This window comes from Trachurus trachurus (genome assembly GCF_905171665.1).
Source record: "Trachurus trachurus genome assembly, chromosome: 18".
NCBI classification, from domain to species: domain Eukaryota; kingdom Metazoa; phylum Chordata; class Actinopteri; order Carangiformes; family Carangidae; genus Trachurus; species Trachurus trachurus.
This window is the reverse complement of record NC_139909.1, coordinates 447,459-475,366: the sequence shown is the minus strand read 5'-3', so window position 1 is coordinate 475,366 and position 27,908 is coordinate 447,459. Positions and strand designations below refer to the sequence as shown.

The 27,908-nt window shown below is 44.2% G+C and overlaps 2 protein-coding genes across 5 annotated transcripts in view; one reads left to right on the top strand and one right to left on the bottom strand.

Annotated features, from left to right (window-relative positions):
• Nucleotides 1-27,908, bottom strand: part of mepceb (methylphosphate capping enzyme b) — an 88,780-nt gene that overhangs the window by 2,078 nt on the left and 58,794 nt on the right. The window contains exons 2-8 of one of the 2 annotated variants that reach the window (XM_083993398.1): nucleotides 14,874-15,220; nucleotides 10,869-11,308; nucleotides 7,671-7,963; nucleotides 6,129-6,438; nucleotides 4,797-5,054; nucleotides 3,384-3,714; nucleotides 1,164-1,376 (exon numbers count right to left, since the gene is read on the bottom strand). In XM_083993398.1, coding sequence (XP_083849524.1) covers nucleotides 1,164-1,376; nucleotides 3,384-3,714; nucleotides 4,797-5,054; nucleotides 6,129-6,438; nucleotides 7,671-7,963; nucleotides 10,869-11,302 — 1,839 coding nt within the window. In that variant the 5' untranslated portion in view covers nucleotides 11,303-11,308; nucleotides 14,874-15,220. Of the gene's footprint in view, nucleotides 1-1,163; nucleotides 1,463-3,383; nucleotides 3,715-4,796; nucleotides 5,055-6,128; nucleotides 6,439-7,670; nucleotides 7,964-10,868; nucleotides 11,309-14,873; nucleotides 15,428-27,908 lie in introns of those variants that run through there. The other variant, XM_083993399.1, reaches the window with a different exon arrangement.
• dlg4b (discs, large homolog 4b) overlaps nucleotides 15,661-27,908 on the top strand; it is a 50,647-nt gene continuing 38,399 nt past the window's right edge. The window contains exons 1-4 of one of the 3 annotated variants that reach the window (XM_083993394.1): nucleotides 15,661-15,855; nucleotides 20,690-20,895; nucleotides 23,417-23,536; nucleotides 27,231-27,313. In XM_083993394.1, the coding sequence (XP_083849520.1) occupies nucleotides 20,877-20,895; nucleotides 23,417-23,536; nucleotides 27,231-27,313 (222 nt within the window). In that variant the 5' untranslated portion in view covers nucleotides 15,661-15,855; nucleotides 20,690-20,876. Of the gene's footprint in view, nucleotides 15,862-20,689; nucleotides 20,896-23,416; nucleotides 23,537-27,230; nucleotides 27,314-27,908 lie in introns of all 3 variants that reach the window. The other 2 variants (XM_083993395.1, XM_083993396.1) reach the window with 2 other exon arrangements.

The following is a 27,908-nucleotide window of genomic DNA, read 5'->3' as shown; positions in this document are numbered from 1 at the left end:
TTAATACTGACAGGAAACTTCTTCTTTTCTTTTTCTTTCTTTCTTTCTTTTGTTGTTGTTGCTCCTGTCCATTAACAATAAAGAGAGCGGCGGAGCTCTCTCTGACTACATGTGGTAATTTACTTTTTTTTTTTTTTTTTAACACTCGTGTTCCGACGGCATCTCATGTGTTTGACTTCACAACGCTATGAACTGTGGGTAATTCCCCTACCCAAAGTCAGCATCGGTGCTGACTGACGGTAAGGGGGCAGTAAGGGCTCATTCACTGACTCACTGACTTGATGATCTGACAATGGAACAGCCCTCACACACTCACGGACTTCCCGTGAACGTGCCTCTAAGTCAGTGAGTCCGTGAGGGGTCGGATTGGAACTGGGCTTCAGACTCTGACTTTAAGTTGAACTTGTTCTTGACCAACACAATAGATTTGATACAGATGGAATGGTCTTTCCTGCCACTACACTATGATGATTACTGTATTTAACTACTTAAATCACAGCAGCATAAACTGATTTGTTGAACTCAGCCTGATGTAAACATTAGTAAACTCAGTAACCAATCACAGAGCAGCTCCATGTTGTCCCTGTGTGATGTTCAGGGACAGGTCAGGACAGTCTGAGGACAGAGCTCTGATGGTTGAAGTCCTATCATAATGAGATGAGCTGCACCTGAGACAGTGACAGGTCTGTAGCTTCGTCTTGACCACATGTCAGCTGATCAGCTGCTGTTCTCAGCTTCCGCTTTTTTAAAAATGAAGCTCCGGTAGCGAGCGGCTAAACTACGGCAGGATACTGTAAACCAGCGCCGGTCCGGTGTGTTTACCAAAGCCTGGTCTCCGTGCTGAGGCACCGGGTCGGTTTGAGCTGCGGTCAGGCTGCATTAAGACTCCTCAGGCAGCTCAGTGTCGGCGGCTTTTTAAATAACGTGTTACTTAAACATTTTTCATTGTCCTGTGCTCTAAAAATAAACTAACAAATACCAGTGTAGAGTCCTGTAAGGAATGTTCACCTTCAATTTTCACCTTATATTTAGTTTCTCAGAAAAATCACCACTTATCAGTCAATCGTTAATCGATCGATGAGCTCCATCAACTATCGATTAATGAATAAATTGATAATTTGCATCCCTAGTTGTGTGTCTGTGTGTGTCTGTGGTTGTGTTACCGAGGCCCTCTTGCTGTGGCTGTAGCTGCTCCACGGCTGCGGCTCCAGGATGAACAATCCGCCCGGCGACAGGCTGTGATAGGCTCGTCTGAACAGCCGGGCCACGCCCCCGTCGCCCGCCTGCAGCTGCACCCACTTGGTCACGCCCAGACACATGATGACGTCATAGAGGCCGCGGCCGGGCCACGCCTCCCGCTCCGACACGTAGTCGCCCTGTGGGAGGAGTCACAGCGGTGAGGTCATCAGCACAGCGATGAGGTCATCAGCAGAGCAGTGAGGTCATCACGAGGGCTTCGAGCCTGAGCATTTTGGGCGAATATGAGTTCTATGTATCAAAATAAAGGTCTGGGTGAGCTCTATCCAATGGTGCCAAAAATACAAATTTTTAGAAAACTATTAACAACTCGGAGGTCGGAATTCCCAACTCTGAGATTTCCGACATGTTTGTAAAACTAGATCTAATTCAAAGTCTGGCGGAGTCGAGCCCCAAGTTGACGCTCGGTGTGTTCGGGTGCAGTGGGAAGCTCCCGTTTGTGTTGACGCTCGGTGTGTTCGGGTGCAGTGGGAAGCTCCCGTTTGTGTTGACGCTCGGTGTGTTCAGGTGCAGTGGGAAGCTCCCGTTTGTGTTGACGCTCGGTGTGTTCAGGAGCAGTGGGAAGCTCCCGTTTGTGTTGACGCTCGGTGTGTTCGGGTGCAGTGGGAAGCTCCCGTTTGTGTTGACGCTCGGTGTGTTCGGGTGCAGTGGGAAGCTCCCGTTTGTGTTGACGCTCGGTGTGTTCGGGTGCAGTGGGAAGCTCCCGTTTGTGTTGACGCTCGGTGTGTTCAGGAGCAGTGGGAAGCTCCCGTTTGTGTTGACGCTCGGTGTGTTCGGGTGCAGTGGGAAGCTCCCGTTTGTGTTGACGCTCGGTGTGTTCAGGAGCAGTGGGAAGCTCCCGTTTGTGTTGACGCTCGGTGTGTTCGGGTGCAGTGGGAAGCTCCCGTTTGTGTTGACGCTCGGTGTGTTCGGGTGCAGTGGGAAGCTCCCGTTTGTGTTGACGCTCGGTGTGTTCAGGTGCAGTGGGAAGCTTCAGTTTGTGTTGACGCTCGGTTTGTTCGGGTGCAGTGGGAAGCTCCCGTTTGTGTTGACGCTCGGTGTGTTCAGGTGCAGTGGGAAGCTCCCGTTTGTGTTGACGCTCGGTGTGTTCGGGTGCAGTGGGAAGCTCCCGTTTGTGTTGACGCTCGGTGTGTTCAGGAGCAGTGGGAAGCTCCCGTTTGTGTTGACGCTCGGTGTGTTCAGGAGCAGTGGGAAGCTCCCGTTTGTGTTGACGCTCGGTGTGTTCGGGTGCAGTGGGAAGCTCCCGTTTGTGTTGACGCTCGGTGTGTTCAGGAGCAGTGGGAAGCTCCCGTTTGTGTTGACGCTCGGTGTGTTCGGGTGCAGTGGGAAGCTCCCGTTTGTGTTGACGCTCGGTGTGTTCTGGTGCAGTGGGAAGCTCCCGTTTGTGTTGACGCTCGGTGTGTTCGGGTGCAGTGGGAAGCTCCCGTTTGTGTTGACGCTCGGTGTGTTCGGGTGCAGTGGGAAGCTCCCGTTTGTGTTGACGCTCAGTGTGTTCGGGTGCAGTGGGAAGCTCCCGTTTGTGTTGACGCTCAGTGTGTTCAGGTGCAGTGGGAAGCTCCCGTTTGTGTTGACGCTCAGTGTGTTCGGGTGCAGTGGGAAGCTCCCGTTTGTGTTGACGCTCGGTGTGTTCGGGTGCAGTGGGAAGCTCCCGGTTGTGTCAGAAACACAGGAATATCAACTCTGGACTTGTTGAAGTAAATAAACTTCTGGCTGCATGTTTGAGTCTCCATCTGACGCTGTCTGTGGCTTTGAGGGATGGAAACAGCCTAAGCAGCAGAACTTCAATCCGCTCCCATTCATCGTTGCCGTGGCAACGCAGGGACAGACACAACTACCGCAAAACAGGAGACATTAAACTGAACATCTTCAGATTCCTTCTGTTAGACCTAAAATGTTAGGAACGTACAGCCCCGAGGTGAATTTGCCCGGAATTGTCCTTTAAGGTTAATGAAGACAGTTGACTGAAGTGTCAAAGTTTAGTTTTGTTTCTCCTGTAAAGTCAAAAGCCACAACACTTTTTTTTTCTATGTTTCTATTTCCTTTTTTATGTGTGTAAAGCACTTTGTGTCACATGTCTATGTAGGAAAAGTGCTCTGTAAAAAAGTTTGAGTGATTGATTGACTCACCTGGATGAAGGTGACGTTGCTAGGGAACCTGGAGGAGGAGGAGGAGGGGGGCGGGGGGAGGAGGGGCGGGGCGGCGAGCGGACCTCGACTCACCCTGAAGGAGAGGGGGAGGGGGGCGGAGCTTAGCGCCCGCTGTAGCTGCAGCTGTAGCTCCTCCCCCTCTGCCTCACCCTTCTCCCCCTCCCTCTCCTCCCCCTCCCCCTCCCCCTCCCCCCTCCTCCTCCTCCCCTCCACCACCAGGTCATGTGACAGGAAGTGCCTGACGTTCTGCCGCGCGGCGTGCACCAGCCGCCCGTCCAGCTCCACCCCCAGCACGTGGGCGGGGCCAAACCTGCACAAAGAGAAAGACATCAAAGTTTTTAACGTCAGGTTCAATGATCACTAAGACACTTGTTTTGAAGCCATCTGCATTAACATTTGTGACCCGATCCATCAAAATGAGTCACAGTGACCCAAATTTCAAAGTTGAGATTTTGGTATCAATGGAAAGATTAGAAAATAAGCTTTAAAATGATGATGATACCCTAGTCAGAGTCAGACATTTGATGGTTTTCTAGATGTGGCCATTTGAATTACGACCTCCTACTCTCTTATTCTGTTCTAAAACCTGAGAAAACTGCAGTTAAAGTTTTTGCCAGTGACTCTGGCATCTGTTCCTGTACCACGTGATTACACGCTCCCTATACGGTCCCTTGTTGTCATAGAGACACCATTCAATGACCCTCGGAAAGCAGAGAATCTCACAATTCAGATGCTTTTTACAGCTCGTCTCTGTCATAAACGGTTCAGAAGTTGTCATGTTTTATTGACATTTTGTAAAACATGAGCAAGCGTGTACGTTCGGTTTAGCATCGATGCTATGTTCGGTTTAGCGTCGATGCTACGCTCTGTTAGCGTCGATGCTACTCGGTTTAGCATCTGTTTCTGTACCTGTCCCTTCTCGTCATAGAGGCACCATTCAATGACCGTGGGAAAGCGGAGAATCCCGCGATTCAGATGCAGTTTACAGCTCGTCTCTATCATGAACGGTTCAGGAGATATTTCATGTTTTGCACCGAAGCAGCACTCATCTTCAGAGGGTTTAAGTTGCAGGTCAACTTTAATCATCATTTACATTTTTGTGCCTTTCCTCAATTATCTGGACTGTGAAACTTTGGGAGATTGTTTTTGAATGTCATTGCTTTGAAATTAGGGTAAAAAAATGTTTTTTTTTCTATGGGTTTTCCACGTTATCAGCTGATTATCTAAAAACAGAACGTTGCGACTTCCGACTCATTTTGATGGAACGGGTCACATTTATTGACTTGGTAATAAGGATGTCACATTACTTGTTTTCTACCAGGAAGTAGTTGTAAACAACGAGGAGATTCGTCCCATAAACCATAACTAAATCTGACTAAACCAATAACCAACCTGCGTGCGACGCTCAGCGCCATGTGCCCGGCGCCACAGCCGACGTCCAGCACCGTCTTGTCTCTGAACCAATCGGCTTCCAGGAGGCGGAGCCGCGGGTCCTCGTCCGCCCCCACGCGGCCCCCCAGGCCGTCGCCGTAGGAACCGTGGTAGCCGTAGTAACGGCTGTGGTTGCCGTGCTGGTAGCGGTGTTTGTCCTTCTTCTTCCTCCTCCTCTCTGGCGGCCGCGCGGCGCCGGACTCGGCTCCTCCTCCGCACCTGCAGGGGGCGACACGGCGACACGTTACCACGGCAACCAATCACACGTCAGCACGTTGACTCATAGATATATACACGTAGATAAGTGCCATTTTGAAAAAAAATGAGCTGAGGCTTTGTAATTATTCTTTGCATAGTGTTTTCAATAAAACTTTATTTTTTTGAGATATGTCTGTTTTGTTACATCTCAAAGTCACTCAACTTTGGTTTGACTGATATCACCTTATGGAAATAAAACATAAAAAATGAAGATTCTAGAATTTAAGAATTAAAACGGAGTTATCTGCTTTTGCAAATGAACTATATGACATATTGCATTGAGGTCTGGGGAAACACATACAGAACAAATACAAATTCTATTTTTTTATTGCAAAAAAAGGCTGTAAGAATCATCAGTAATAAACCTTTCCGTGAGCCAACCAACCCACTGTTTAGTCGCCTGAACATTTTGAAATTCAGGGACTTAGTTGATTACATTACAATACAAACCATGTACAAAGCAAAAAATAAACTTCTTCCTCCAGATATCCAGAATCTGTTTAAAATGAAGGATTCCAATTCTAACCTGAGAAGCCACTATTATTTGAGAAACCAAAGACTTACTGTCTTTCTGTTAGAGGGGTTAACATCTGGAATAACTGTCCTGAAAATATTAAATTCTGCTGTACTCTAGTCAGCTTTAAAAGACTTTACAAGAACATCATAATTACTCGTTACAGTATGGAAAATTAAGTTCAATGATTTTGTACTATTTTGGGTTATGCGCTGTGTACAATTCTTTATTTTGTTGTGATCAGAAATGTAAGTGTACTGATTAATTTCAAATGTCTGTGATCTGATCCTATTGTATTAATGCGTATATATATACAGTATTTTAATGAATGAATGATTTTTTTATTTTTTAAGATAAAAGGGGTCGGGGTATATAAGCTTTGGCTTCAACCTACAAGCTTGATTAGTTATACTAATGTTCATTAATATGCACTGTCCCTATTCAAATAAATGCTATTATTATTATTATTAAAAATAAATAAATAAATTCATTCATTCAACTCTTCTCTGACGTTGACTCACCTGTCGGCTTTAGCTCCTCCCACCAGCGGCGTCTGGAACTCCGTCTTGGACGTCGACGCCGCCGTTGCCGTGACGAAGTTGGCCCCGGCGTCCGTGTGCTGCTGCCGCGTGGAGGTGGTGCGGCGGCGCCTCCGCTGGCGACCGTCGCCGTGGCAGCCGGGCTTGTTGTGGGCGTGGCCCGGCGGCGGGTGGGTGTGGCGCCGCGGGAGGATCGGGGGCGGGGCCACGTCGTCCCGGCAGGTGATGGCCGTGTTGAGCTCACAGGGCAGCGGGGACGCCGTCACGCTGCCCCCGGTGGTCGCCACAGGAACTGCACCACCACAACAACAACAATATAGCTGTTATTTAGTTAGTTTTAGTTTATTTAGGACATGTTAAAATAAATTAAACATTATACAGTAATGGAGAGTAGGGGTGGGAGAAAATATCGATTCACATAGATATCACGATATCTTTTTTGACGATTTTTAAATCGATTTTTTTTTTTCAAAAATCAATTTTTTTTTTTTTGTTGAAATTTTTTAAATATTGTGCAATGTGTATTTGTTAGCCTCTTTTACATACAGAGAGTACAGGTTTTGAAAAGGGTTTAAGTTCACTTTATAATGGAGTATGTTAATTTATAGGCTCCTACAGTGTTTGTGTGCAGATAAATATTAAAAATGCTAAAGACTAAAAATCATAGAGAGAATCTGCAATATCGTAGAATCGCAATTTAAATCGAATCGCCATCCAAAAAATCGTAGAAGAATCGAATCAGGAGAAAAGCATATCGTCCCAGCCCTAATGGACAGACATAACTACTGTAGGAATGTCACCATTACTTGTTTTCACAATTAACCGTGGTATTAAACGCCACAATTAATTAGTCGTAAAGATTCCTAAATACTGTCACTTTCCCAAAAAAGATTATGTTGGAACGTTATCGGCAGATAAAAATAATACCAATAAAAAGGTAAATGCACTGATTGAATTGAATTGGTAGGAATTTAAATGTTAGCGTGTCATTTTTAATTAAAAAAAACAACAAAACAAAACAATTAATAATTGGTCATATATTAATAGATACTTGAAATATTTTGTGTAAACAATGAGTAATGTAGTTATATTTTGACTATATTTGATTTTACACATTCATAGTGTTGTGAAATCAATTAATACATAATAATCGTGATAATCGTTAACACAGTGATTATTTCTCTGACAATAATCGTACCAAGAAAATTTATAATCGTGAAAAAATAAAATAAATTAATTGAAAATAAAGATAATTCGATTTTTTTTGTTTGTTTTTTTATATCTGAAGAGGAGTGAGAAGAAGTAAAACGTATTTACTCCCACCCCTTATTCATAAATTATCCATCAAGCTTTCTTGTCATTATAATCTATACAATAAATTAATTTATGAGTTTATCTAGCTGGATTTATTCTAATATATTATCACTAATCGTTATCTCTCTGATATATAAGTATATACAGGTTGATTGACAGGTGATGGGTATGTGACAGGTTATTGGTTATTGATCATAGATGGTGTCTGACCTGTGAGTCTGGCGGCCGATGGCGGGAACAGCCGAGCTGGGACGCTGCCCCCCCCCTCCCTCTCCCTCTCCCTCTCCCCCTCGCCCCCCCCTCCGCCCCCGTGGTGGCGGTGCCGGTGTCTCTTCCTGGACTTGAGCGGCGACAGCAGCACGGCCCCGCCCCCCTCGCCCTCGGCCCCGCCCCCCCCCTTCAGGTTCAGGGGGTCCGTGATGTCACGGGGCACCAGGATCTCCACGGGGTCTCCGCCCCGCAGCGGCAGGGGCGAGCACTGCGGCGTCTCCTGATTGGTCGTTCTGCAGAGGAGGAGGAAAGGGGCGGAGTTTCATGATTAATACAGAAAAAACTATTTAACCAGGTGGTTAATCATGTGACATTATGTGACAGTGGATTTTTTTAAAGGGACCACTTTGCCCTACCTTTACATAGAGATGTATTGCAATTACATAAACACATAGAAATATACACTAACACTGCATGAAAAATATAAATTGGAAAAACTATGGTTGGCCAACCACAAAGTTAGCAGACTTCTTAAAGGGATAGTATCATTTTTTTAAAGTGGGGTTGTATGATCTCCAAATAGCCCCTAAGTACTTTAATTGCAGTAGAAGACTCTCTGCACTCCTCCCGTTAGCAACGCCAGCCCATAATAGCCCTGCCCAGAGATTTACAACATACAGTGTTGTGAACAGACCCAAAGAAACGGCCTATTTTCACGGCCTAAGAGAGGTTTTACCTGAAAAAAAATACAAAGTTCCATTGTTCACTATAATATAATTTTTTCCAGCCCTTCAAAGTGCAGGAAAAACACAGTTTTTATTTGGACCTAACCAACTGCTGATCTGCGGGCGCTAACCCTGGGCGGAGGGATACTTGAGTTGGTTAGGTCCAAATAAAAACTGTGTTTTTCCTGCACTTTGAGGAGCTGGAAAAAATTTAATTATAGTGAACAATGGAACTGTGTATTATTTTTCAGGTAAACCTCTTTTAGGCCGTGAAAATAGGCCGTTCAAGATCTAGATCGAGATCATACAACCCCACTTTAAAAAAATGATACTACCCCTTTAAAGTACCATCAAAGGGAAAAAACACCTTCTTAAAGAACACGAGTAGGATTACATTCTATAAATACAATACAGTCAAAGGAAGACTCAGTTCACCAATCTTAAAGTACCATCAATGGGAAGTCTTCAATTACCATCAAAGGAAAATCCTTGAATACCCACACAGGGAAATCTTAAGGTACCATAAAAAGAGGGAAATGTTAAAGGAGTCATCACCTGGTTTTTTATGTATCCAATCCCCCTTAAATTGCTTTGAATCAGTTCTTAAAACTTATTGGAAACATTTTTTTTTTTTTAATTCAAACATAGAGCTTGTTCTGACACTTTTTCATATGGCAACTTTCTCTCGTGAGAGTAGGCGCGAGGTTTTGACTGGTCCGGATGTTCATTGTATTAATATGTAATGAGGCGCGCATTGATTGGACGCAGGAAGGACAGAGCCGGAATGGTGGCTGGCCCTGTGGGCTACATGCAGGCTGTATTGGAAACCGCATACTATGCTGCTCCATGTTATAACTTAATAAAATAAAACAAAATTGTATCGGTTCATTGTAAAACATGTAGGCCTATTTATTGATGCAAATGTGGTGATTTCTGTACGTAGGCTACAGAGCCCCGGTGCAAAGCTGCTGCTGCTCTGTGTGAAGCTTCACTTTTCATTCAAACAAACCTCTACAAACCTACGGGTAAGTTAATTAACGACCGTTTCCTCCGCGGGCATGACAACGTAGTTTGACCGGTTAACGAGCAGCTGCAGGCGGGTTGCTGACGAGTCACTCTCCGCTCCTCTGCCTCGCTGGAGCTTCACTTCTCCCAACGCGAAGCAAACTTCTAAGCCGTCATTTGGATAAACTAACTGCACATTGGGGATCTAAACCCTTACTTTCTCGCATTAACAAATATTAAAACTTAATAAATTAACGACCCTTTCCTCCGGCGGCACGACGACGTTGTTATCGGCCGGCTAAACGAGCACTGCAGGCGGGTTGAGGAGTCACTCCTCCTCCGCTCCTCTGGTGCTCACTGCAGCAGCAGGCTGCACCTCACTTATCCCAACGCGGAGAAAACTTCTAAACAGCCGTCATTTGGATAAACTAACCGCACATTGAGGATCTAAACCCTTACTTTCTCGCATGAAAAATTATTAAAACTTGATAAAGTGACGAAATAACAGCGCTACAGTGGAAAATAAAACAACCCGTAATGGCGGCGCGGCAGAAGTCGGGGTGGTGGAAGAGAGGTGTGTTTATGAAAGCAGGCGCCACGGTGACGTCACCGTAGGCGCAGAATCAAAATCTCGTAATGTTGTGGTGTGCAGCCTCATGAGCTACTCTGGCTTAAACAAAGAGCCCAAACCAAAAAACTCAGCCACTTTCAAACCCCAGGTTTTCAGGCAAGTTTCCACTGAGGTCCAACACCAGTATACATGTTTTAACAAGGAAAAATGCGATTTCCGGGTGATGACTCCTTTAAATAAAAAAAAGTCTTAAAGTACCATCGAAAATGTATCATCAAAAGGGAAATATATAATACCATTAGGGATGTCACAATTACTTGTTTTCACAATTAATCGTGGTATTAATCGCTACAATTAATCGATCGCAAAGATTCCTAAATACCGTTGCTTTCCAAAAAAAGATTATGTATGAACGTGTCGGCAGATGTGCTCCAAAGTAAAGGTAAATGCTCAGATACTGGTCCATTTACCTAATGTAACATTGAACTGGTAGGAATTTAAATGCTAGAGTGTCATTTGTAATTAAAAAAAACAATTTGGTATCGGTGACTAATGATAAAAAATTAATGACTTGAATATTTCAAACACTTCCCCTGGCGGATTAATAATTGGTCATATTTTTATAGATATTTAAAATATTTTATAATTAGTAATGTATATATTTTTAACTTTGATTTTACACATTAATAGTGTTGTGAAATTAATTATTAATGCATAATAATCGTGATGATCGTAATACCGTGATTATTTCTCTGACAATAATCGTACCAAAAAAAATCTATTATCGTGACATCCCTAAATACCATCAAAAGAAAATCTTAAGTACTACAAAAAGGGGAATATTAAAATATCAGTGGGAGTTTCATGTTTAGAGATGAGAACAACGATCAGTCTCACCTGTTCACTTCCTCGTCCAATAGCGAGTTGAGGTTCAGCGGGTCGAAGATGTTCCCGCCCAACAGGAAGTGGCTCGGCCGAACAGGCTCCGATTGGCTGTCGCTGTTGGCGCGGCGACGGCGCTTGGCCAGCCCCTTGAAGCCGACGCCCATCGAGTAGCGCCTCTTCGCGATCCGCTGGGAGAGCGGGGGGCCGGTGGTGGCGGCGGCGGGGAGGGGGAGGGGGGGCTTGCTGTTGCCCGGCGGCTGCAGGCCGTTCTTAGGGCCGAGGGGGCGGGTCTTAGCCAGCTGCGGCTGCTCTGATAGGCCGAGGGGGCGGGTCTTAGCCAGCTGCGGCTGCTCTGATAGGCCGACCGAGGCCGGGAAGGAGGGGCTGGCTCTGAGGGACGTCTGGTGGGGGAGGACGGTCTCTTTGTCCAACGACATCCTGATCATCTTCACCTGTCGAGACAATCAATCAATAGATGATCAATCAATCAACCAACCAACCAACCAACCAACCAACCAACCAACCAACCAATCAACCAGTCAACCAGTCAACCAACCAACCAGTCAACCAACCAACCAACCAGTCAACCAACCAACCAACCAACCAACCAACCAGTCAACCAGTCAACCAGTCAACCAACCAACCAACCAACCAACCAACCAACCAACCAACCAACCAGTCAACAAACCAACCAACCAACCAATCAACCAACCAACCAACCAGAGACCAACCAACCAACCAGTCAACAAACCAACCAACCAACCAACCAACCAACCAACCAACCAACCAACCAACCAACCAACCAGAGACCAACCAACCAACCAGTCAACAAACCAACCAACCAACCAATCAACCAACCAACCAACCAAGCAGAGACCAACCAACCAACCAGTCAACAAACCAACCAACCAACCAACCAACCAACCAATCAGTAGGGCTGGGTAAAAATATCGATTCAGCAATGCATTGCAGTTCTTTTCTCTGCAATTCAATATCGATTCAGCAATCTTCTGAATCGATTCAAGCCCCTGGCCAGTGGGGGCGCTGTACGGACGGGGGCCGCACTAGACCAAACCATAACAATATGGGAGTGAGTAGCAGCAGCAGCGTTAAGCCAGCGCCTTCAAGCCTGAAAGCAGATGTGGGGATTCATTTTGTATTTATAGGCGCCGATTCCGTTGGTGCTCCGGTGCTCAAGCACCCACTGACCAGGTTGAGCCACCAGATGCGCATTTCTCCGTGCCGCAAAAAAACTAAAGTCAGACCGACAACTGCCCCCTTGTGTTAAGCACACGTTGTTATTGATATTGTAGCGTCAGACCCGACGACAAGTCAACAACATAACACAAACTTATCTGACAGCTGCTCTCACTTCTTCCTCTGCTCCTCCTCACTCACTCACCTACACACAGACAGGACTCTGTGTTCCTCACACTCACCCCAGCCCCTCAGTTTCTCATCCCACCTGCCCGTACCATACACATTGACAGTCAGTCAGAAATCACAGAACTTAAACATCATAACAACAACATTACTGCGGGGTCGCTACAATATTTTCAGTTGTGCAGTAGGCTATTATTAATAATATTGTTTTGTATTGTTTTATTACTCAAAATGTTATGAGTTATTTTCCAAGAGGAAAGTAACACATAGCCTAATTTAAATTTAGCTGCACTGTAGTTCAGTGTTAAAGCAGTGTCATATTTTGTTATGCTATGAGTTATACTATGGCTGTTCATAAGGCATGAAACTAAACAAATAATTATTTAAAAAAAAAAAAATCTGGTACTCTTATTTGTGTATTTCTGCTTGATACTGAATCGATATCGAAGCATTTCAATCAATATCGAATCGAATCGATATCGAATCGAATCGTGACCTAATGAATCGAAATCGAATCGAATCGTGAGATTCTCAACAATACCCAGCCCTACCAATCAGTCAACAAACCAACCAACCAACCAACCAACCAACCAACCAGTCAACAAACCAACCAACCAATCAACCAACCAACCAACCAGAGACCAACCAACCAACCAGTCAACAAACCAACCAACCAACCAACCAACCAGTCAACCAATCAACCAACCAACCAACCAACCAACCAGTCAACCAACCAACCAACCCACCAACCAACCAACCAGTCAACCAACCAACCAACCAATCAACCAACCAACCAACCAACCAACCAACCAACCAACCAGTCAACCAACCAACCAACCAACCAACCAACCAACCAACCAACCAACCCACCAACCAACCAACCAGTCAACCAACCAACCAACCAACCAACCAACCAACCAACCAACCAACCAATCAACCAACCAACCAGTCAACAAACCAACCAACCAACCAACGACAGTTGTTCCTTTTTCTGTATAAACAATGTATTGATTACTCTCAGGATAAAGGACCATTTCACCCAGTATAACAAAACATTTAAGTTTCTGAACAGGATCACCAACTATAACTTTAACAGCCTACAGGTTCTTATGGGAGGTTTAAAAAAAGAAAAGAAAAGAAAAAAGTCAAGCTTGATTCGGGTTCGGTCCGTTTCTCTCTGGTTGTGTCTATTCTTTGTGTTTTCCCTCTCTTCATTTCTACGCAGCTTGTTTTAGTTTTAGCCGGTAGGCAGACGTGGAATCAATACGAGTATCAATAAGTAACAGTATTGATACTGCTGCTCTAATGTGTTGTAGTGGGTAAACTGCTTTTTAGGTGGTAAACTGTTCATACTTGTATCACTGGTGGTTCTCAAACTTTTTTTATATCAAGGACCATAAAACTGACACAAATTAGACCACGGACCCCCATTGGATCAATGTACGTTTAAATTAGGCGTACATTTTGGAAAGATTATAGAGAAATTTCTGGGAAATAAAAAGTGCTACAATTTCTCAAAAAAAAGTTGAAACATTTCTAGAAAAAAGTGGTAAAAATGTTCACAAAAAACAAAAAAGTTTTTTAAAAATTTAGAAAAAAGTGGGGGTTTTTTTGTTGAAAATTCTGTTTCTCAAAGAAATTCTAGGAAAAATGGTAAAATGATCAATACAATCCACTTTATAGGCTGTTTTAGCCTGAGGTCAAAGGTCGTGGGGGCTGAGGAGTCAGAATATTAAAGGGATAGTTCACTCAAAATTGAAATTTCATGTGGACTAAGGGCTGGGAGAAGTTTCAGAGTCCTCCGTGGCTTCTCTGAGTTACAGCGGGGCTCTGTGCAGCACTGCATATGACGGTTGAGAACGGAGCTCACTTTTCTTCGTCCAAAAAGACACACCAAAAAACATCCAAATACCTCCATGCTGCTCGTCTGTAATGTCCCTCTTGTATTGAAGCCCCGAAATGAGAAATTGTTACGAAAAAAATTAAATAAGTCTATATTTCAAGCTTGTTTTGTAGCAGAAGCTCCCAGTGTTGCTCTGCCGGAATCTCGCGCGATTTGCGAAACCGTGAACTGGGTGTGAATGCAAATCGCACGAGAATTCAACACAAGAAGGACATTACAGACGAGCACTATGGAGGTATTTGGATGTTTTTTTGGTGTGTCTTTTTGGACAAAGAAAAGTGAGCTCCGTTGCAGTGCTGCGCGGAGCCCCGCTGTAACTCAGAGAAGCCACGGAGGACTCTGAAACTTCTCCCAGCCCTTAGTCCACATGAGGGGGAGGAGATAATAAGAATGTGAGAATGAAATTTCAATTTTAGGTGAACTATCCCTTTAATATAACTTTATAACGGGTGTTTTAGCCTGAGGTCAAAGGTCGTGGGGGCTGTTTGTGGAGGAGTCTGAGAATATTAACACCACCTCATCATAATCCAGTCTGGAGCTCATCTCTCTGATCAATCTGCACATTGCATTATGGATTATTAGTTATTGATTGGTTGTAAAACATCTGAGTCCACAGTAACTCAACCAGACTGATCAGTTATTATCTATCTATCTATCTATCTATCTATCTATCTATCTATCTATCTATCTATCTATCTATCAGTTATTGATCAGTGATCAGTGCCACTCACCGTCGTTCACTTGTTGTCGTCCTCAGACTTCCTCCTCCTCTCTCCTCCTCTTCTGGTTCCGAGATTAACACACACTCTCAGTCCGTGTGTGCGTGACAGAAATAGACTGTGTGTGTGTGTGTGTGTGTTTCTCTCTCTCTGTGTGTGTGTGTGTGTGTGTGTGTGTGTCACTAGCTCCCCCTCCCCCCCTACCCTACTCCCTACTCCCTACTCCCCGTCCTTTAGCCCCGCCCCCGCCGCCGCTGACTCCACCAATCCCGCGGCGCCGTCATGAATAAGTCGAACGCACCTTCAGGTAAAGAGTTAGCTTCAGTTAGCTTCAGTTAGCTTCCTCCGCTAGCAGCGAGCTAACTCTCACACACGCCCCCTGAACAACAACAACTACCGAAAACACGCGACAAAACCCGCTCCGTGCGCGGAAACACGCCCGCGCAGAGCTGCTCGTGCACCGGAGAGCGCGTGTCAGTGTGTGTGTGCGTGTGTAAGTGTGTGTGTGCGGGCTGATGAGTCATGACTTCAGCTCGCACCGTGCTAGAGTAGTAGCGGCTAACAGCTAGCTGCTAACTGCTAGCTGCCCAGCCGAGCCCCGCGCTTTTATACGTCAGCCACGGGGCGCGCGGGAGTGACAACCGAGCCCAGCCAATCACAGGCCGCGCTCAGCTTCCGCCTCTCCCCGCGCTGCGGCCAATCAGAGCGGAGCGGCGCTGTGATTGGTCCGCAGCTCCTGGAGGCGGGAAGAAGACGGAGAGGAGAGAGGAAGAGAGAGGCGTCCTGCGCGGTGCCTGACGGGAAACAAGGGCTCGAGGAGAAATAATCGATCTGCAGTTAAAGTTAAATAAATAATTAAATAAAGAAATAAATAAATAAAAACTTTAAAGTCTCGGACGGACGCACGCGCCGCCACAGAGTCGTCGAACCAACTCGAACCGGAAACGACGGAGCTGCACGCGGACCGGAAGCGCCCCCCAGCGGCGGCTCGAGCGTCACAGTCAGTCAGCGTTTATTTTATTTTTTTATTTTTTTATTGAAGTATCTTCAAACATTTAGAAGAGCACTAAAGTCACTCCTGCTAACCAGTCAAGACTTTCCACATGGTCTGCCTATCTAAACTAGGATTACTTTATATTTTCATCATATGTTTATCAAGCTTTTGTATGGGCTCTATGCACAGCTCCACTACTTCCTGAAATAAGCCAGCTCCTTTATTTCCTGTCTTACATTATTGGACAAACTGTAACCTGATTTGTTTTTCGATTGAACCTCTTTTTTCCCTGTGCTTTGAACATGTATTGTTTGCAGTGACGTGCGGTGAGGTTTGTAGTTGGGGAGGCACTGACTTTGAAAGTCAGATTTACAATCGTAATTCTAAGGCACTGACTTTGAAAGTCAGATTTACAATAGTAGGCTAATTCTAATAAAATAGCATGAATTCGGGTGAAAGGGTTTTCATCCCGCCAATGCAAGTCCACAAATGTAACAAAAATCAGCAGCTTCCTAATAATCCCACAACAAATCCACCTGCTGACTCCGCTCCGCTATCACACAACATCTTTCAGAACCACAGGTGTGGACAGCGGCGAGGAGGGAGAGACGCATAGGCTATCGCTTGCATGTTAAACTGCTCAAACGGGCGATCATGGGCTTTAAGAGATTTTGTACATAAACAACAACTTCCAGAAAATAGAAATAGACTGGTTCTCTTTAGCAGTGTTCGAATTGCACAGTGATTTTTGGGGGAGCCCTGTTGTGCGCGAGCCGCGAGCGACAGCGTCAAGCCGGACAGGAAGTCAAACAAAAAAACCCTGAGAGAATCCGGTCAATTTTCAAAATAAAAACAATTTTCAAAATAAAACACCGAGATTGACAAATACGAAGGATCAGTATCCGTGCCTTTGTAGCATAGGCAAACAGAAATAAATATAAACAGTAGCATAAACACAGTGCTTTTCTCCCTCCGCGCCGCTGTCCACCCCAGTGGTTCTGAAAGACGTTGTGTGATAGCGGAGCGGAGAGTCCGCAGCTGGACATCACAGAACCACATACACAGGCTCGAGTGGTGTGGTGTTCTTACCTTTACTTGTAAATGAAGTCCATTCGCCTTTCCTTCTGGACAAAGATCTTTGTGACCTCGTTGTAAAAGTCCTCCTTATCTTGTTTGAGTTTTACAAGTCTCTCTGTCTCAATTTAGCATATTGGACTGATTGTTTGTTTGTTAGCAACAGTAACTCGGGTATTTATATTGAACTTCAGGCTCACTATCGCCCCCAGCGGCGAGGCACCGACACTGCCTGCCTCAAGGCAGGCTTTTTCCTTGTGTATTTTTCTCCGATCAAAAGACTCAAACTAAACTTAAATATATTACATACATACGTGAAATACATTACCAAACACTATAACAATGAAGATGTATAATAAAAATGTTTTCAAAGCAGGATATTGGAAACATACAGAGAAATGGCAACCAGCACGCGCCAAGTGCACGAGCACAAGCCACTTTGAGGGATTGAGCTGTATGGGGTGAGGCACGTCGCTGCGCTGCCGCACCTCTCGTCTCTTAACTGTATTTGAACAGGAAATACAGGATTTCGGCGATTTTGACCACAGAAATGATCAAAACTGGTCGGAACCGCAATGAAAATGCATTCAAATCATAGGCCAGTGGAAAAATATTAATACTTATTTTATTTTATTATTTTATTTATTTTTTTCTTCTCATGATGGCAGGTGAGGCTCTGCCTCTCCTGCCTCCCCTGACTGCACGTCCTTGATTGTTTGGCTTCACTGACAATCCATCTTCTAAAGAAAAACAATACTATATAATCAATCTTATTATACAGTTAGCCAAATGGCACATTCATAAATGTCGTTACACTAATCAAAAACCACTTTTTCTTATTTTTGAAAATGAAGCCAAACAATACATTAAGTCTATTAAAAAATCAATCAACATGAAAGCTATAAAAATTTTGAATGTAGGCCTATGTACATTTTACAATGTTTTTGTGTATTGAATTGTATTGCACCATGATTGCTGACTTAATAAAGTTTCTAAAAAAAAATTAAAAAAAAAATATTGGACCAACTGATTAGGTGTGTCTGACCTCACAACAATGGTCAGACACACCTGGATTAATCAGTTGGTCCAATAATGTAAGACAGGAAATAAAGGAGCTGGCTTATTTCAGGAAGTAGTGGAGCTGTGCATAGAGCCCATTGCATTGTACAATGTTAAATCATGTTAAACCATGTTTGTATTTATTATGTATGAACGGTTTTTGTACCTCGTAATTGTGTCTATGCTCATTAGCTTAGAACTGTAGTTGGAGAATGCCACCCTACAAGCCCCTGGAGGGTTTTCTTTTTGGCATTTCCCCTTCACATTGTCTTGGATTTTATATGTCATATCTTTTTTTTTTTTTACTTTTTGATATGTGAAAATAAACAAACAAACAAAATACAAACATTACTGTAAAGGCACATTGGTAATAGATAAATGCACAGTGCTGAATCAGCTATCTTGATCAATCAAGAACAAAAAGAAAAGAGAACGTGAGGGTCTCAGTCCACAATAGTAAATAAGTCCAGCAAAGAAAATAACTTTAGGGCATTTTTGCTTTTCATGTAATGCAAAGATTTTTTATACATTCTGAGTTCGTTTATCCATCCATCGAAGTGGGGTTTCACTTTGAGGTAACAGTCAGTCGGTGTTGTAGTCTAATGTTTTGTAGTGGGTAAACTGCTTTTTTGGTGGTAAACTGAATACTTCAACTTCAACTTCAACTTTTATTCATTTTGTCAATTGGTTTTGCAGTAGACAAGCAAAAGACATGGGGATAACACAACCCCTGAGACAACATACAATTACACAAACCACAGTTCCATCAACACAGGGATGGTGATCCGCAATGCACAACCACAAGTCAACAATAAAAAGATGCATGTCAGTAGTACAGAAATCAATATCTATATAAATATAAAGTGCAACAACACTGCATGTAAAAGTAAAAACAAGGTGCAAAAACACTGAATGCATGTAGCATGGGTCTCAGCCATAGCAGAGCTCTGTCAGGTAAGAGCTGCTTAACTCCTCCCCTGACCAGAGTTTAAGATGGAAATGGCGTAGCAGTGCATGTCCATATGACGGTTGCAAATGGATACCAACTCAGACCAAGTCAGAGAGTGTGCTCTGCTGAACTCCCAGAATCTTGCCACTCATCATCTTGACTATTTTCATTTGAGTGCATTTTTGGATTTAACATTGAGGTTCCCATACCAGCACATTATAGAAAAAGTAAGTACAGACTCCACACAAGATTTTTACTTGTATCACATAGACCGGTGGTTCTCAAAACTGACACAAATAAGACCACGGACCTCCATTGGACATCATTTTGAAGCAAACACCAGAAATACACAAACAATCAATGTACGTTTAAATTAGGCGTACATTTTTTTTGAAAGATTATAGAGAAATTTCTGGAGAAAAAGTGGTACAATTTCTCAAAAAAGTTGAAACATTTCTAGAAAATAGTGGTAAAAATGTTCACAAAAAAATAAACAGAAAAGTTTTTTTTTTTTTAATTAGAAATAACTGGAACAAATACTGTCAGACCTCCAGTGTAACTTTGTACAGCTAAATATGACTGAAGGCAGCAGTGGAAGTCTGCACAGTTGACCCCCCCCCCAGTATTTTTAACACTGGTGAAACATGGAACATGGAATCTGTCATACAGGTGTCAGCCCAATGTGTGTGAGGTCATAAATGAAAAGAAAATGTGAATATTTCTCTATCTGCAGCCTTTGCAAAATGGAGATGGTACCACAGTGTTTTTCTAAAGTAATTATCACCCCCCCCCCCCCCCCCAAAAAAAAAAATAAAAATAAAATAAAAATGCTAGATTAATAGAAAAATGAATTGTTTGACTAATTAATTAATTAATTACAGAAAAATAATGGTTTAGGACAGGACAGCCCTAAACAGGATGATCGGCCTTCATCATGGGAGGGAGAGGAGGAAGACTTGGCTCATCTCTCTCTTTCTCTCAGTTCAATTCACTTTATGCACGGCTACACTACTTCCTGAAATAAGACAGCTCGTTTAATTCCTGCCTTACATTATTGGACCAACTGATTAATCCAGGTGTGTCTGACCACTGTGACTACTCAGACACACCTGGATTAATCAGTTGGTCCAATAATGTAAAACAGGAATTAAACGAGCTGGCTTATTTCAGGAAGTAGTGGAGCTGTGCATAAAGTGAATTCAAACAGCTTTATTGGCATGAACAGAAATGTGTTGTTGCCAAACACATTACACATTTTACTCTCTCTCACACACACACACATACACACAAAGCTGCTGTGAGTGTGTGTGTGTAGTTCCAGCTGCTCTCCACAGGGGGGCGCTGTAGACCTGCTGTCCTGTCTCTTCAGTAATCCTGATTGGTTTAGTATTGACGACAGTAATGACCAGAATAACTGGACGGTTTCTCTGTTAATGGAGTTTTTTAATGAACAGTTGTATTTTAATGAACAGTTGTGTTTTCAAGTTGATTTAAATGATCAGTTTATTTACCATGTTCTGTATTTTTTGTTTATTTTACTGCTGTAAAGTTTCCTGTTTGTTATTATTATGATATAATTAGTTGATTTACTCCTTTATTTTTTACACCTGTTTAAATGTATAGATTATTTCTGCCTGAACCATCAATAACTGTGTGTGTGTGTGTGTGTGTGTGTGTGTGTGTGTGTGTGTGTGTGTGTGTGTGTGTGTGTGTGTGTGTGTGTGTGTGTGTGTGTGTGTGTGTGTGTGACAGAGAGATGAAAGTCCTTGCCCTGTGTGACCGACGGCGTCGTCCAATCGGGCGGCCTGACCCCTGGAGGGGGCGGGGCTTGTGTAATGTCTGTGGTGTGATGGGAGCGGTGGGATTAGGACTACGTTACCCAGAATGCCCCGAGTGTTTGTAAAATCCCTAAAGAGGATTTGTGTGGATCAGAGACGACATGCCGCTGAAACGAGAAGGTGAGACGCCGTTTCAGCCTGTTTTACACTCTTTATTGTGTGTGTGTGTGTGTGTGTGACACTGTGTGTGTTTGACAGTGTGTGTGTCTGTGTGTGACATTGTGTGTGTGTGTGTGTTTACTTGATCCCTCAGCCTCCTCTTCCTCGTCCCTTCAGCCTTCTTCCCGACCTCTGACCTTCCACACTGTTGTTATGGAGTCATGTGACCAGGACTCTGCTGATCAAAACCACTGATTAATATCTGATCATATCGATACTATTGGTACTATTGATCCTGATGAGACTGATTCTGTTGATATGATGTCAGCTGATGAGCTCTCTGCCTGAGGCCACGCCCCCCAGAGTCAGAGTAGAGACACAGCAGAGTAACAAGGCAAGGCAATTGTATTTGTATAGCCCGTTTTTACCACCAGTTTGTCTCAAAGGGCTTTACATCCCATCATAACAACATCCTCTGTCCTTAGACCCTCACATCCACTGAGGAAAACAGTAGTAGAGACACAGCAGAGTCAGAGTAGAGTCAGAGTAGAGTCAGAGTAGAGTCAGTAAATGACAGTAAAGTAGCTCAGGAGTTAGAGCAGGCCAGTTATCAGAAGGTTGGTGGTTTGATTCCCCCAGTATGAGTGTTTGGCCTGAGGGGCAGTTTCTGTCAGTCTGCCCCTCAGGCTGTGGCTACAGTGACTGTGTATGAGTGAATAACGGTTATAATAATCAGTCTGCCCTAGGGTTGTCACGACTCACGATACTAACATTTTCAACTCGATACCGACACTCAGGAAAATATTCGATACTCGATACCATATTCGATACCACAGGGATAAAACAAAGAAGGAAAAATTCCTTCTCTCTCACTCACCTGCTTCTTTACTGTCTTTCCTATCCATATTCATGATTTCATAAAATCATCATCAAGTATCGATACTTTTGCAAATGAGTATCGTATCCGGATACAACATTTTAGTGTCGATACTTTTTTAGGAATCGATACTTTTGACAACCCTAGTCTGCCCCAGGGTCAGGGTCAGTCTGACAGTAACTTACCACCACTGGTGTCAGTGTGAATGAGTGAATAACGGTTTCTGTAACACGCTTTGGGTTTAGCATTTTTTTAAAAGCGCTACATAAATGTAAAGCACTATTATTACTTGTTACTCTCTCTTCAGACACTGAGACACAGTAGAGTCTCAGTAGAGTCTCAGTAGAAACACAGTAAAGTGTAACTCTCTCCTCAGACACAGAGAGAGCTCTCCAGTAGAAACACAGTAGATTCTCAGTAGAGTCACAGTGCGTTCACACCAAAACCTTCCAAAGCGTCAAAACGCCAGAAGTACCATAAAACTTCAAATAATGGCCGAGTCCCAAATTGCCGCCGGTCCCAATTAACCGCCGGGTGTAGCAAAATATTTTTTATATTAAACGCCCATCCCAAATAAACGCCGGGTCAAACATTGTTTTTCTGGTTGTCAAAAAATATTCTATGCAAATATAGCGGGTGTCTCGTGACGTTAAAGACGGCCGAGGACCGACGAGACGCCTCTGGGCTGGTTGCTCCTGCCCGGTCTGTCCACTCCTCTCATCACTTCAGCTCCTGTCCTGGGCTGCACCGTGTCGGCTCGGCTCGCTCCTCGTTTTAAATGACTTGTTACTACTTTTAAAAGTAGCGTAAACAGCCTACTGTTCTCTGATTACTCATACGCGTATTTAGTTACTGTAGGCTATACGTTACATTATTATTAGTTATAGACCTACTTCATTCATTCAATCAAAAAAAAAAAAAAGGACGGTGGTGCGAGCCAACACAGGTGCTGAAGTGAGGGAGAGGAGTGGAGAGACTGGGCGTCCGCAGGGTTTTTGCAGCTTGCGGCGGATCAGAGAGGGCGGAGGACCGACATGACGGGGTCTCAGTCTCCTGGTAACTGTGCGGGCCAGGACCGCGGAGGTCAGCGAGACCGAGAACGAGTCCGCCCTGGCCGTATTTACAGTAATGCCTTGAGAAACGCACGTATCAGTGAGTGAAGCCTCTTTCCCCAGAAAGAGGTCTAGGTTGAACACTATTAATAAAGGCAGGTCCCTAATAAACGCAGGTCCCTAATAAACGCCGGTTGATTTGAGCGATTTAAGCAAATAAACGCCCGGGCCCTTATTTGGTGTTTTACGGTAAATTCATTTTCAATGAGAGCCCGGCGACACTGAGCGTCCAAAGCGTCAACAGGCGTCGCCGCACTTCCAAAGCTTCACCAGACGAGAAGTTGAGCCCTGGTTAACTTTAGGGTAATTAGCTATCTGTCAGCTAGCTGTCAGAATAGAGACGTCCTTCGGCTGCCTTTTTTTGTCCTTCAACTCCCCAATGACCAGCGCGATCGAACTTTGACGTCAGTCACGTGACGCGCGGCCAAAGCGGCTGAAAATATTTGCCGTTTTGGAAGCTGTCTTGTCTGAAGCGCAGCCTCAAGCGTTTTTGACGCTTTGGAAGCTTTTGGTGTGAACGCACAGTCACAGTGGAGTCTGGTTCTCTCCTCAGACACAGAGAGAGCTCTCCAGGTGATGGAGGCCTGTCAGGCCGGAGCAGCTGAAGGGGTCAAAGGTCGCGCTGAGAAACTGCTCAACATCTTCCAGAGCGACTTGTTCCAGGCTCTGCTGGGTAACACACACACACACACACACACACACACACACACACACAGGAAACCCTTTAATCGGCTGTGTGCACCAAGTTCACCTATAAAGGGACAATGAGGAGTTTCTATTTGGTTATAAAAAGTCTGATATTAATGTGGATGAATCTACGTTACCACTTGTTAATGGTCCATTTTAGATAAATCTATGGTTTTGTCTCTATGGTTATTTTGTTATTATTAGTGGTGGTGGAAATGCTGGTTGAGCCGACCAGCGTTTCTTTACTTTAGGTTTCGTGGCGAGTCATGAGAATAACGCCGCCGTATGAATCTCCGTTTATGGTGGGAACTACGACGGTATGTGATCGTCTTCCAACCTCTGACTTTAATTCTTGATGAATGAAAACATGAGTCTGTCTTGCGCCGGTCAAAGAATTTCACGGTGCGGAGGCTCATAAATGTAGTGAGGAAACACTTCGCTTTTCCAAAACTCCTCGTTGTCCCTTTAACTGTGCACCAGCTCCAATAAAGCTCCAGTAGATCCTCACTACTCACCCTCTCAATCCAAAACTATTTATATATCGTATATATAGAATATAACTTACTTATACTTATAACTTACTAGAATATATCTTACGGTGTTCCTCTTTGCTGTCAGTGACCTTGCTGCCCTGTGTTTTCTCAACCCCCATCCCCCTGTATCCACCTGTATCCTCCTGTATCCTCCTGTAACCACCTTCAGCTGTAGATGTGACCTTAGTCGTCATCACTCCCATGTTCTATGTTATATGATGAATCTCTGTTCAGCGAGTGAAGAGCCAGAGCCAAACTCTGAATCTACTGAAGCTGCATAAACATGAGTTTTATCACTGAACTGTTATTAAAGGGACAAGGAGGAGTTTTGTAAAAGCGAAGTGTTTTCCCACTACATTTATGAGCCTCCGCGCACCGTGAAATTCTTTGACCGGCGCAAGACAGACTCATGTTTTCATTCATCAAGAATTAAAGTCAGAGGTTGGAAGACGATCACATACCGTCGTAGTTCCCACCATAAACGGAGATTCGGCGGCGTTATTCTCATGACTCGCCACGAAACCGAAAGTAAAGAAACGCTGGTCGGCTCGCCCAGCATTTCCACCACCACTAATAATAACAAAATAACCATAGAGACAAAACCATAGATTTATCTAAAATGGACCATTAACAAGTGGTAACGTAGATTCATCCACATTAATATCAGACTTTTTTATTGTCGCGGAATTTTTCGTTCTGCCGATGGAGAAACTCCTCGTTGTCCCTTTAATGCAGCCAAGTAAATCATTTATGGAATATTAAAAGGTGTTTGGCTCAGGTGTCAGGATCACCGGGCTGCAATGTCAGCAGGTTAAAGGTCAAAGGTCAGAGCAGACGTGGCCCTGAGAGCTCAGAGACTGTGACCTCAACACTACAGAAAGTGTTTCCAGGGCAACAGGCAGGGGAGAGAGGAGAATGCTGGGACGTGTAGTTCAACACCCGATTATAGATTATAGACTCGTCAACCTGAGACTTCATAGATATCTACATGTAGATGGTGCATTGGGGCTTGTCAGGAATCATCTTGAGGAGGAGTTCCTCCTGAGCAGCAGTCAACAGTCAGACCGTTTGACAGCTGTGAATCTGGCAAAATGCCAAACTTTTGTGCCGCGTACCGATGTTCCCATGAAAGAAACGCCAAAACCAAGAGACAAGTAATAAGTAATAAGTTGTTTTATATTATATAACTGTTATGAACTTGTTGAATTTGATGTAGGTAAGTTATCCGACATAAATGAAACTAACGTAACGTATCATAGGGTGGGATATGTGTTACATTTAGCTACCAAATAAATGAAGTAGTGACCGGTGTAGCTACCAAATAAATGCAGTAGTGACCGGTGTAGCTACCAAATAAATGAAGTAGTGACCGGTGTAGCTACCAAATAAATGAATTAGTGACCGGTGTAGCTACCAAATAAATGAAGTAGTGACCGGTGTAGCTACCAAATAAATGCAGTAGTGACCGGTGTAGCTACCAAATAAATGAAGTAGTGACCGGTGTAGCTACCAAATAAATGAAGTAGTGACCGGTGTAGCTACCAAATAAATGCAGTAGCGACCGGTGTAGCTACCAAATAAATGAAGTAGTGACCGGTGTAGCTACCAAATAAATGCAGTAGCGACCGGTGTAGCTACCAAATAAATGAAGTAGTGACCGGTGTAGCTACCAAATAAATGAATTAGTGACCGGTGTAGCTACCAAATAAATGAAGTAGTGACCGGTGTAGCTACCAAATAAATGCAGTAGTGACCGGTGTAGCTACCAAATAAATGAATTAGTGACCGGTGTAGCTACCAAATAAATGAAGTAGTGACCGGTGTAGCTACCAAATAAATGCAGTAGTGACCGGTGTAGCTACCAAATAAATGAAGTAGTGACCGGTGTAGCTACGCCAAAACGAAGTTTTGTTGTTTTATATTATATAACTGTTATGAACTTGTTGAATTTGATGTAGGTGAGTTATCTGACATAAATGAAACTAAGGTAACGTATCATAGGGTGGATATGTGTTACATTTAGTGCATATACCGGTAGTTAATATATTAATAGTTCGTTATTTTGTTGCCTGTATGTGTAGGCTAGGCTTATCAGCTGTTTCCCCCGGTTGTGAGTTTGTGGTTGCCATGGTGATGAGGCTACCTATATAACTGTGCTCGGGCCATATTAAATCAGTTTCATGGCACTGACATTAACCCTATAACTGCTAAGGTGAGTTATGTAGCTGAGTTGTAGTATTTCTATTAAAACAAAGGGCTTCAGTGATAGACCTCTCTGCCTCTGTAGATACAGGAAGTCAAAGTTAGACTCCTCCTGACCAAGATGGCGGCGGCGGCGGCCACAATCCGTTCCAATAGAGTGCCGAAGCGGAAGCAGCCCCATGGGTCCTCAATTCGAAAAAAAAATATCCATACAAATGAACGGGAGTTTTATTTCGTGATCCGTTTGAATTGTACCTGTTTAAAACATCACGTTTCATGAAGAGAAACCAGCAGTTTGTTGTAAAACTATTGTAAAATAAAATTCCGAAGAGTCCGTAACCAGAAAGACTACAGGTCGCGTAGGTGACGTCACACACCACATGCCGCCCTTTCCCGTGTCAGTTGGCGACGTATTTTTAGTGGGACACAGATCTGTAGTCCGTAGAGCGGTCTTTACACAAAATACATTCTTCTGTTGCCGTTTTACAACAAACAGCTGATTTCTCTTCATGAAACGTGATGTTTTAAACAGGTAGAGGACAGAGTTTTTTCTCATGGCACAATTCAATCGGATCACAAAATAAAACTTGGACTCTCGTTCATTTACATGGAGACTTTTTTCGAATTGAGTTCCCATGGCGCCGTTACTTCCTGCTTCCGCTTCCGCTTCGGCAAGGCAAGGCAAGGCAATTTTATTAGTATAGCCCGTTTTTACCACCAGTTTGTCTCAAAGGGCTTTACATGGCATCGTAACAACATCCTCTGTCCTTAGACCCTCACATCAACTGAGGAAAAACTCTATACACTCGTCAACCTGAGACTTATGATGTCACAAATGAGACAGGAAGTGGTCAGCGAACATGAAGTCATGTGACTAATCTGTGTGTGTGTGTGTGTGTGTGTGTGTGTGTGTGTGTGTGTGTGTGTGTGTGTGTGTGTGTGCAGACATCCAGGAGTTCTACGAGCTGACGGTGTGTGAGAACCCGCCGCCGCCGCCGCCGCCGAGTCGACCACACACACCTGGACAGGTAACGACCCCCCCCCCCCCCCCCCCAACCACCTCTCTGTCTCTATCTCTCATTTACATGGAAACACCCATCACTGTTACCTAGCAACAGCTGCAGCAGCATCACCGGGGCAACAGCTGCATAACACCATGGCAACAGGAGGAGCCCAACCCCCACCTCTCTCTCTCTCCGTGTCTCTCTCTCTCGCTCCGTCTTTTTGTCGTTCCCCCCCCCCCCCCCAAAAAAAAAAAAAGAAAAACACACACCAGTCTTCTTCTTCTTCTTCTTCTTCTTCTTCTTCTGTCTCGCTCTCTCTCTCTCTCTGCACTGCTCGCTCGCCCCCTCTCTCTCTCTCCCTCTCTCTCGCTCGGCGCCGACAGACGGAGGGATAGAAGAGGCGAGAGAGCGGGCGAGCGAGGGAGGATAGACAGATAGACGAGGAGAACGAGGAGGGGGGGGGGAGGGCGACAGAGAGAGAGAGAGAGAGAGAGAGAGAGAGAGAGATCGAGCATGAGTGTGTGAGTGTGTGTATTTGTATGTGTGTGTGTGTGTGTGCGTGTGTGTGTGTGGCAATGTGTGAGTGTGTGTGAGTGTGTGTGTGTGTGTGGATATGGAC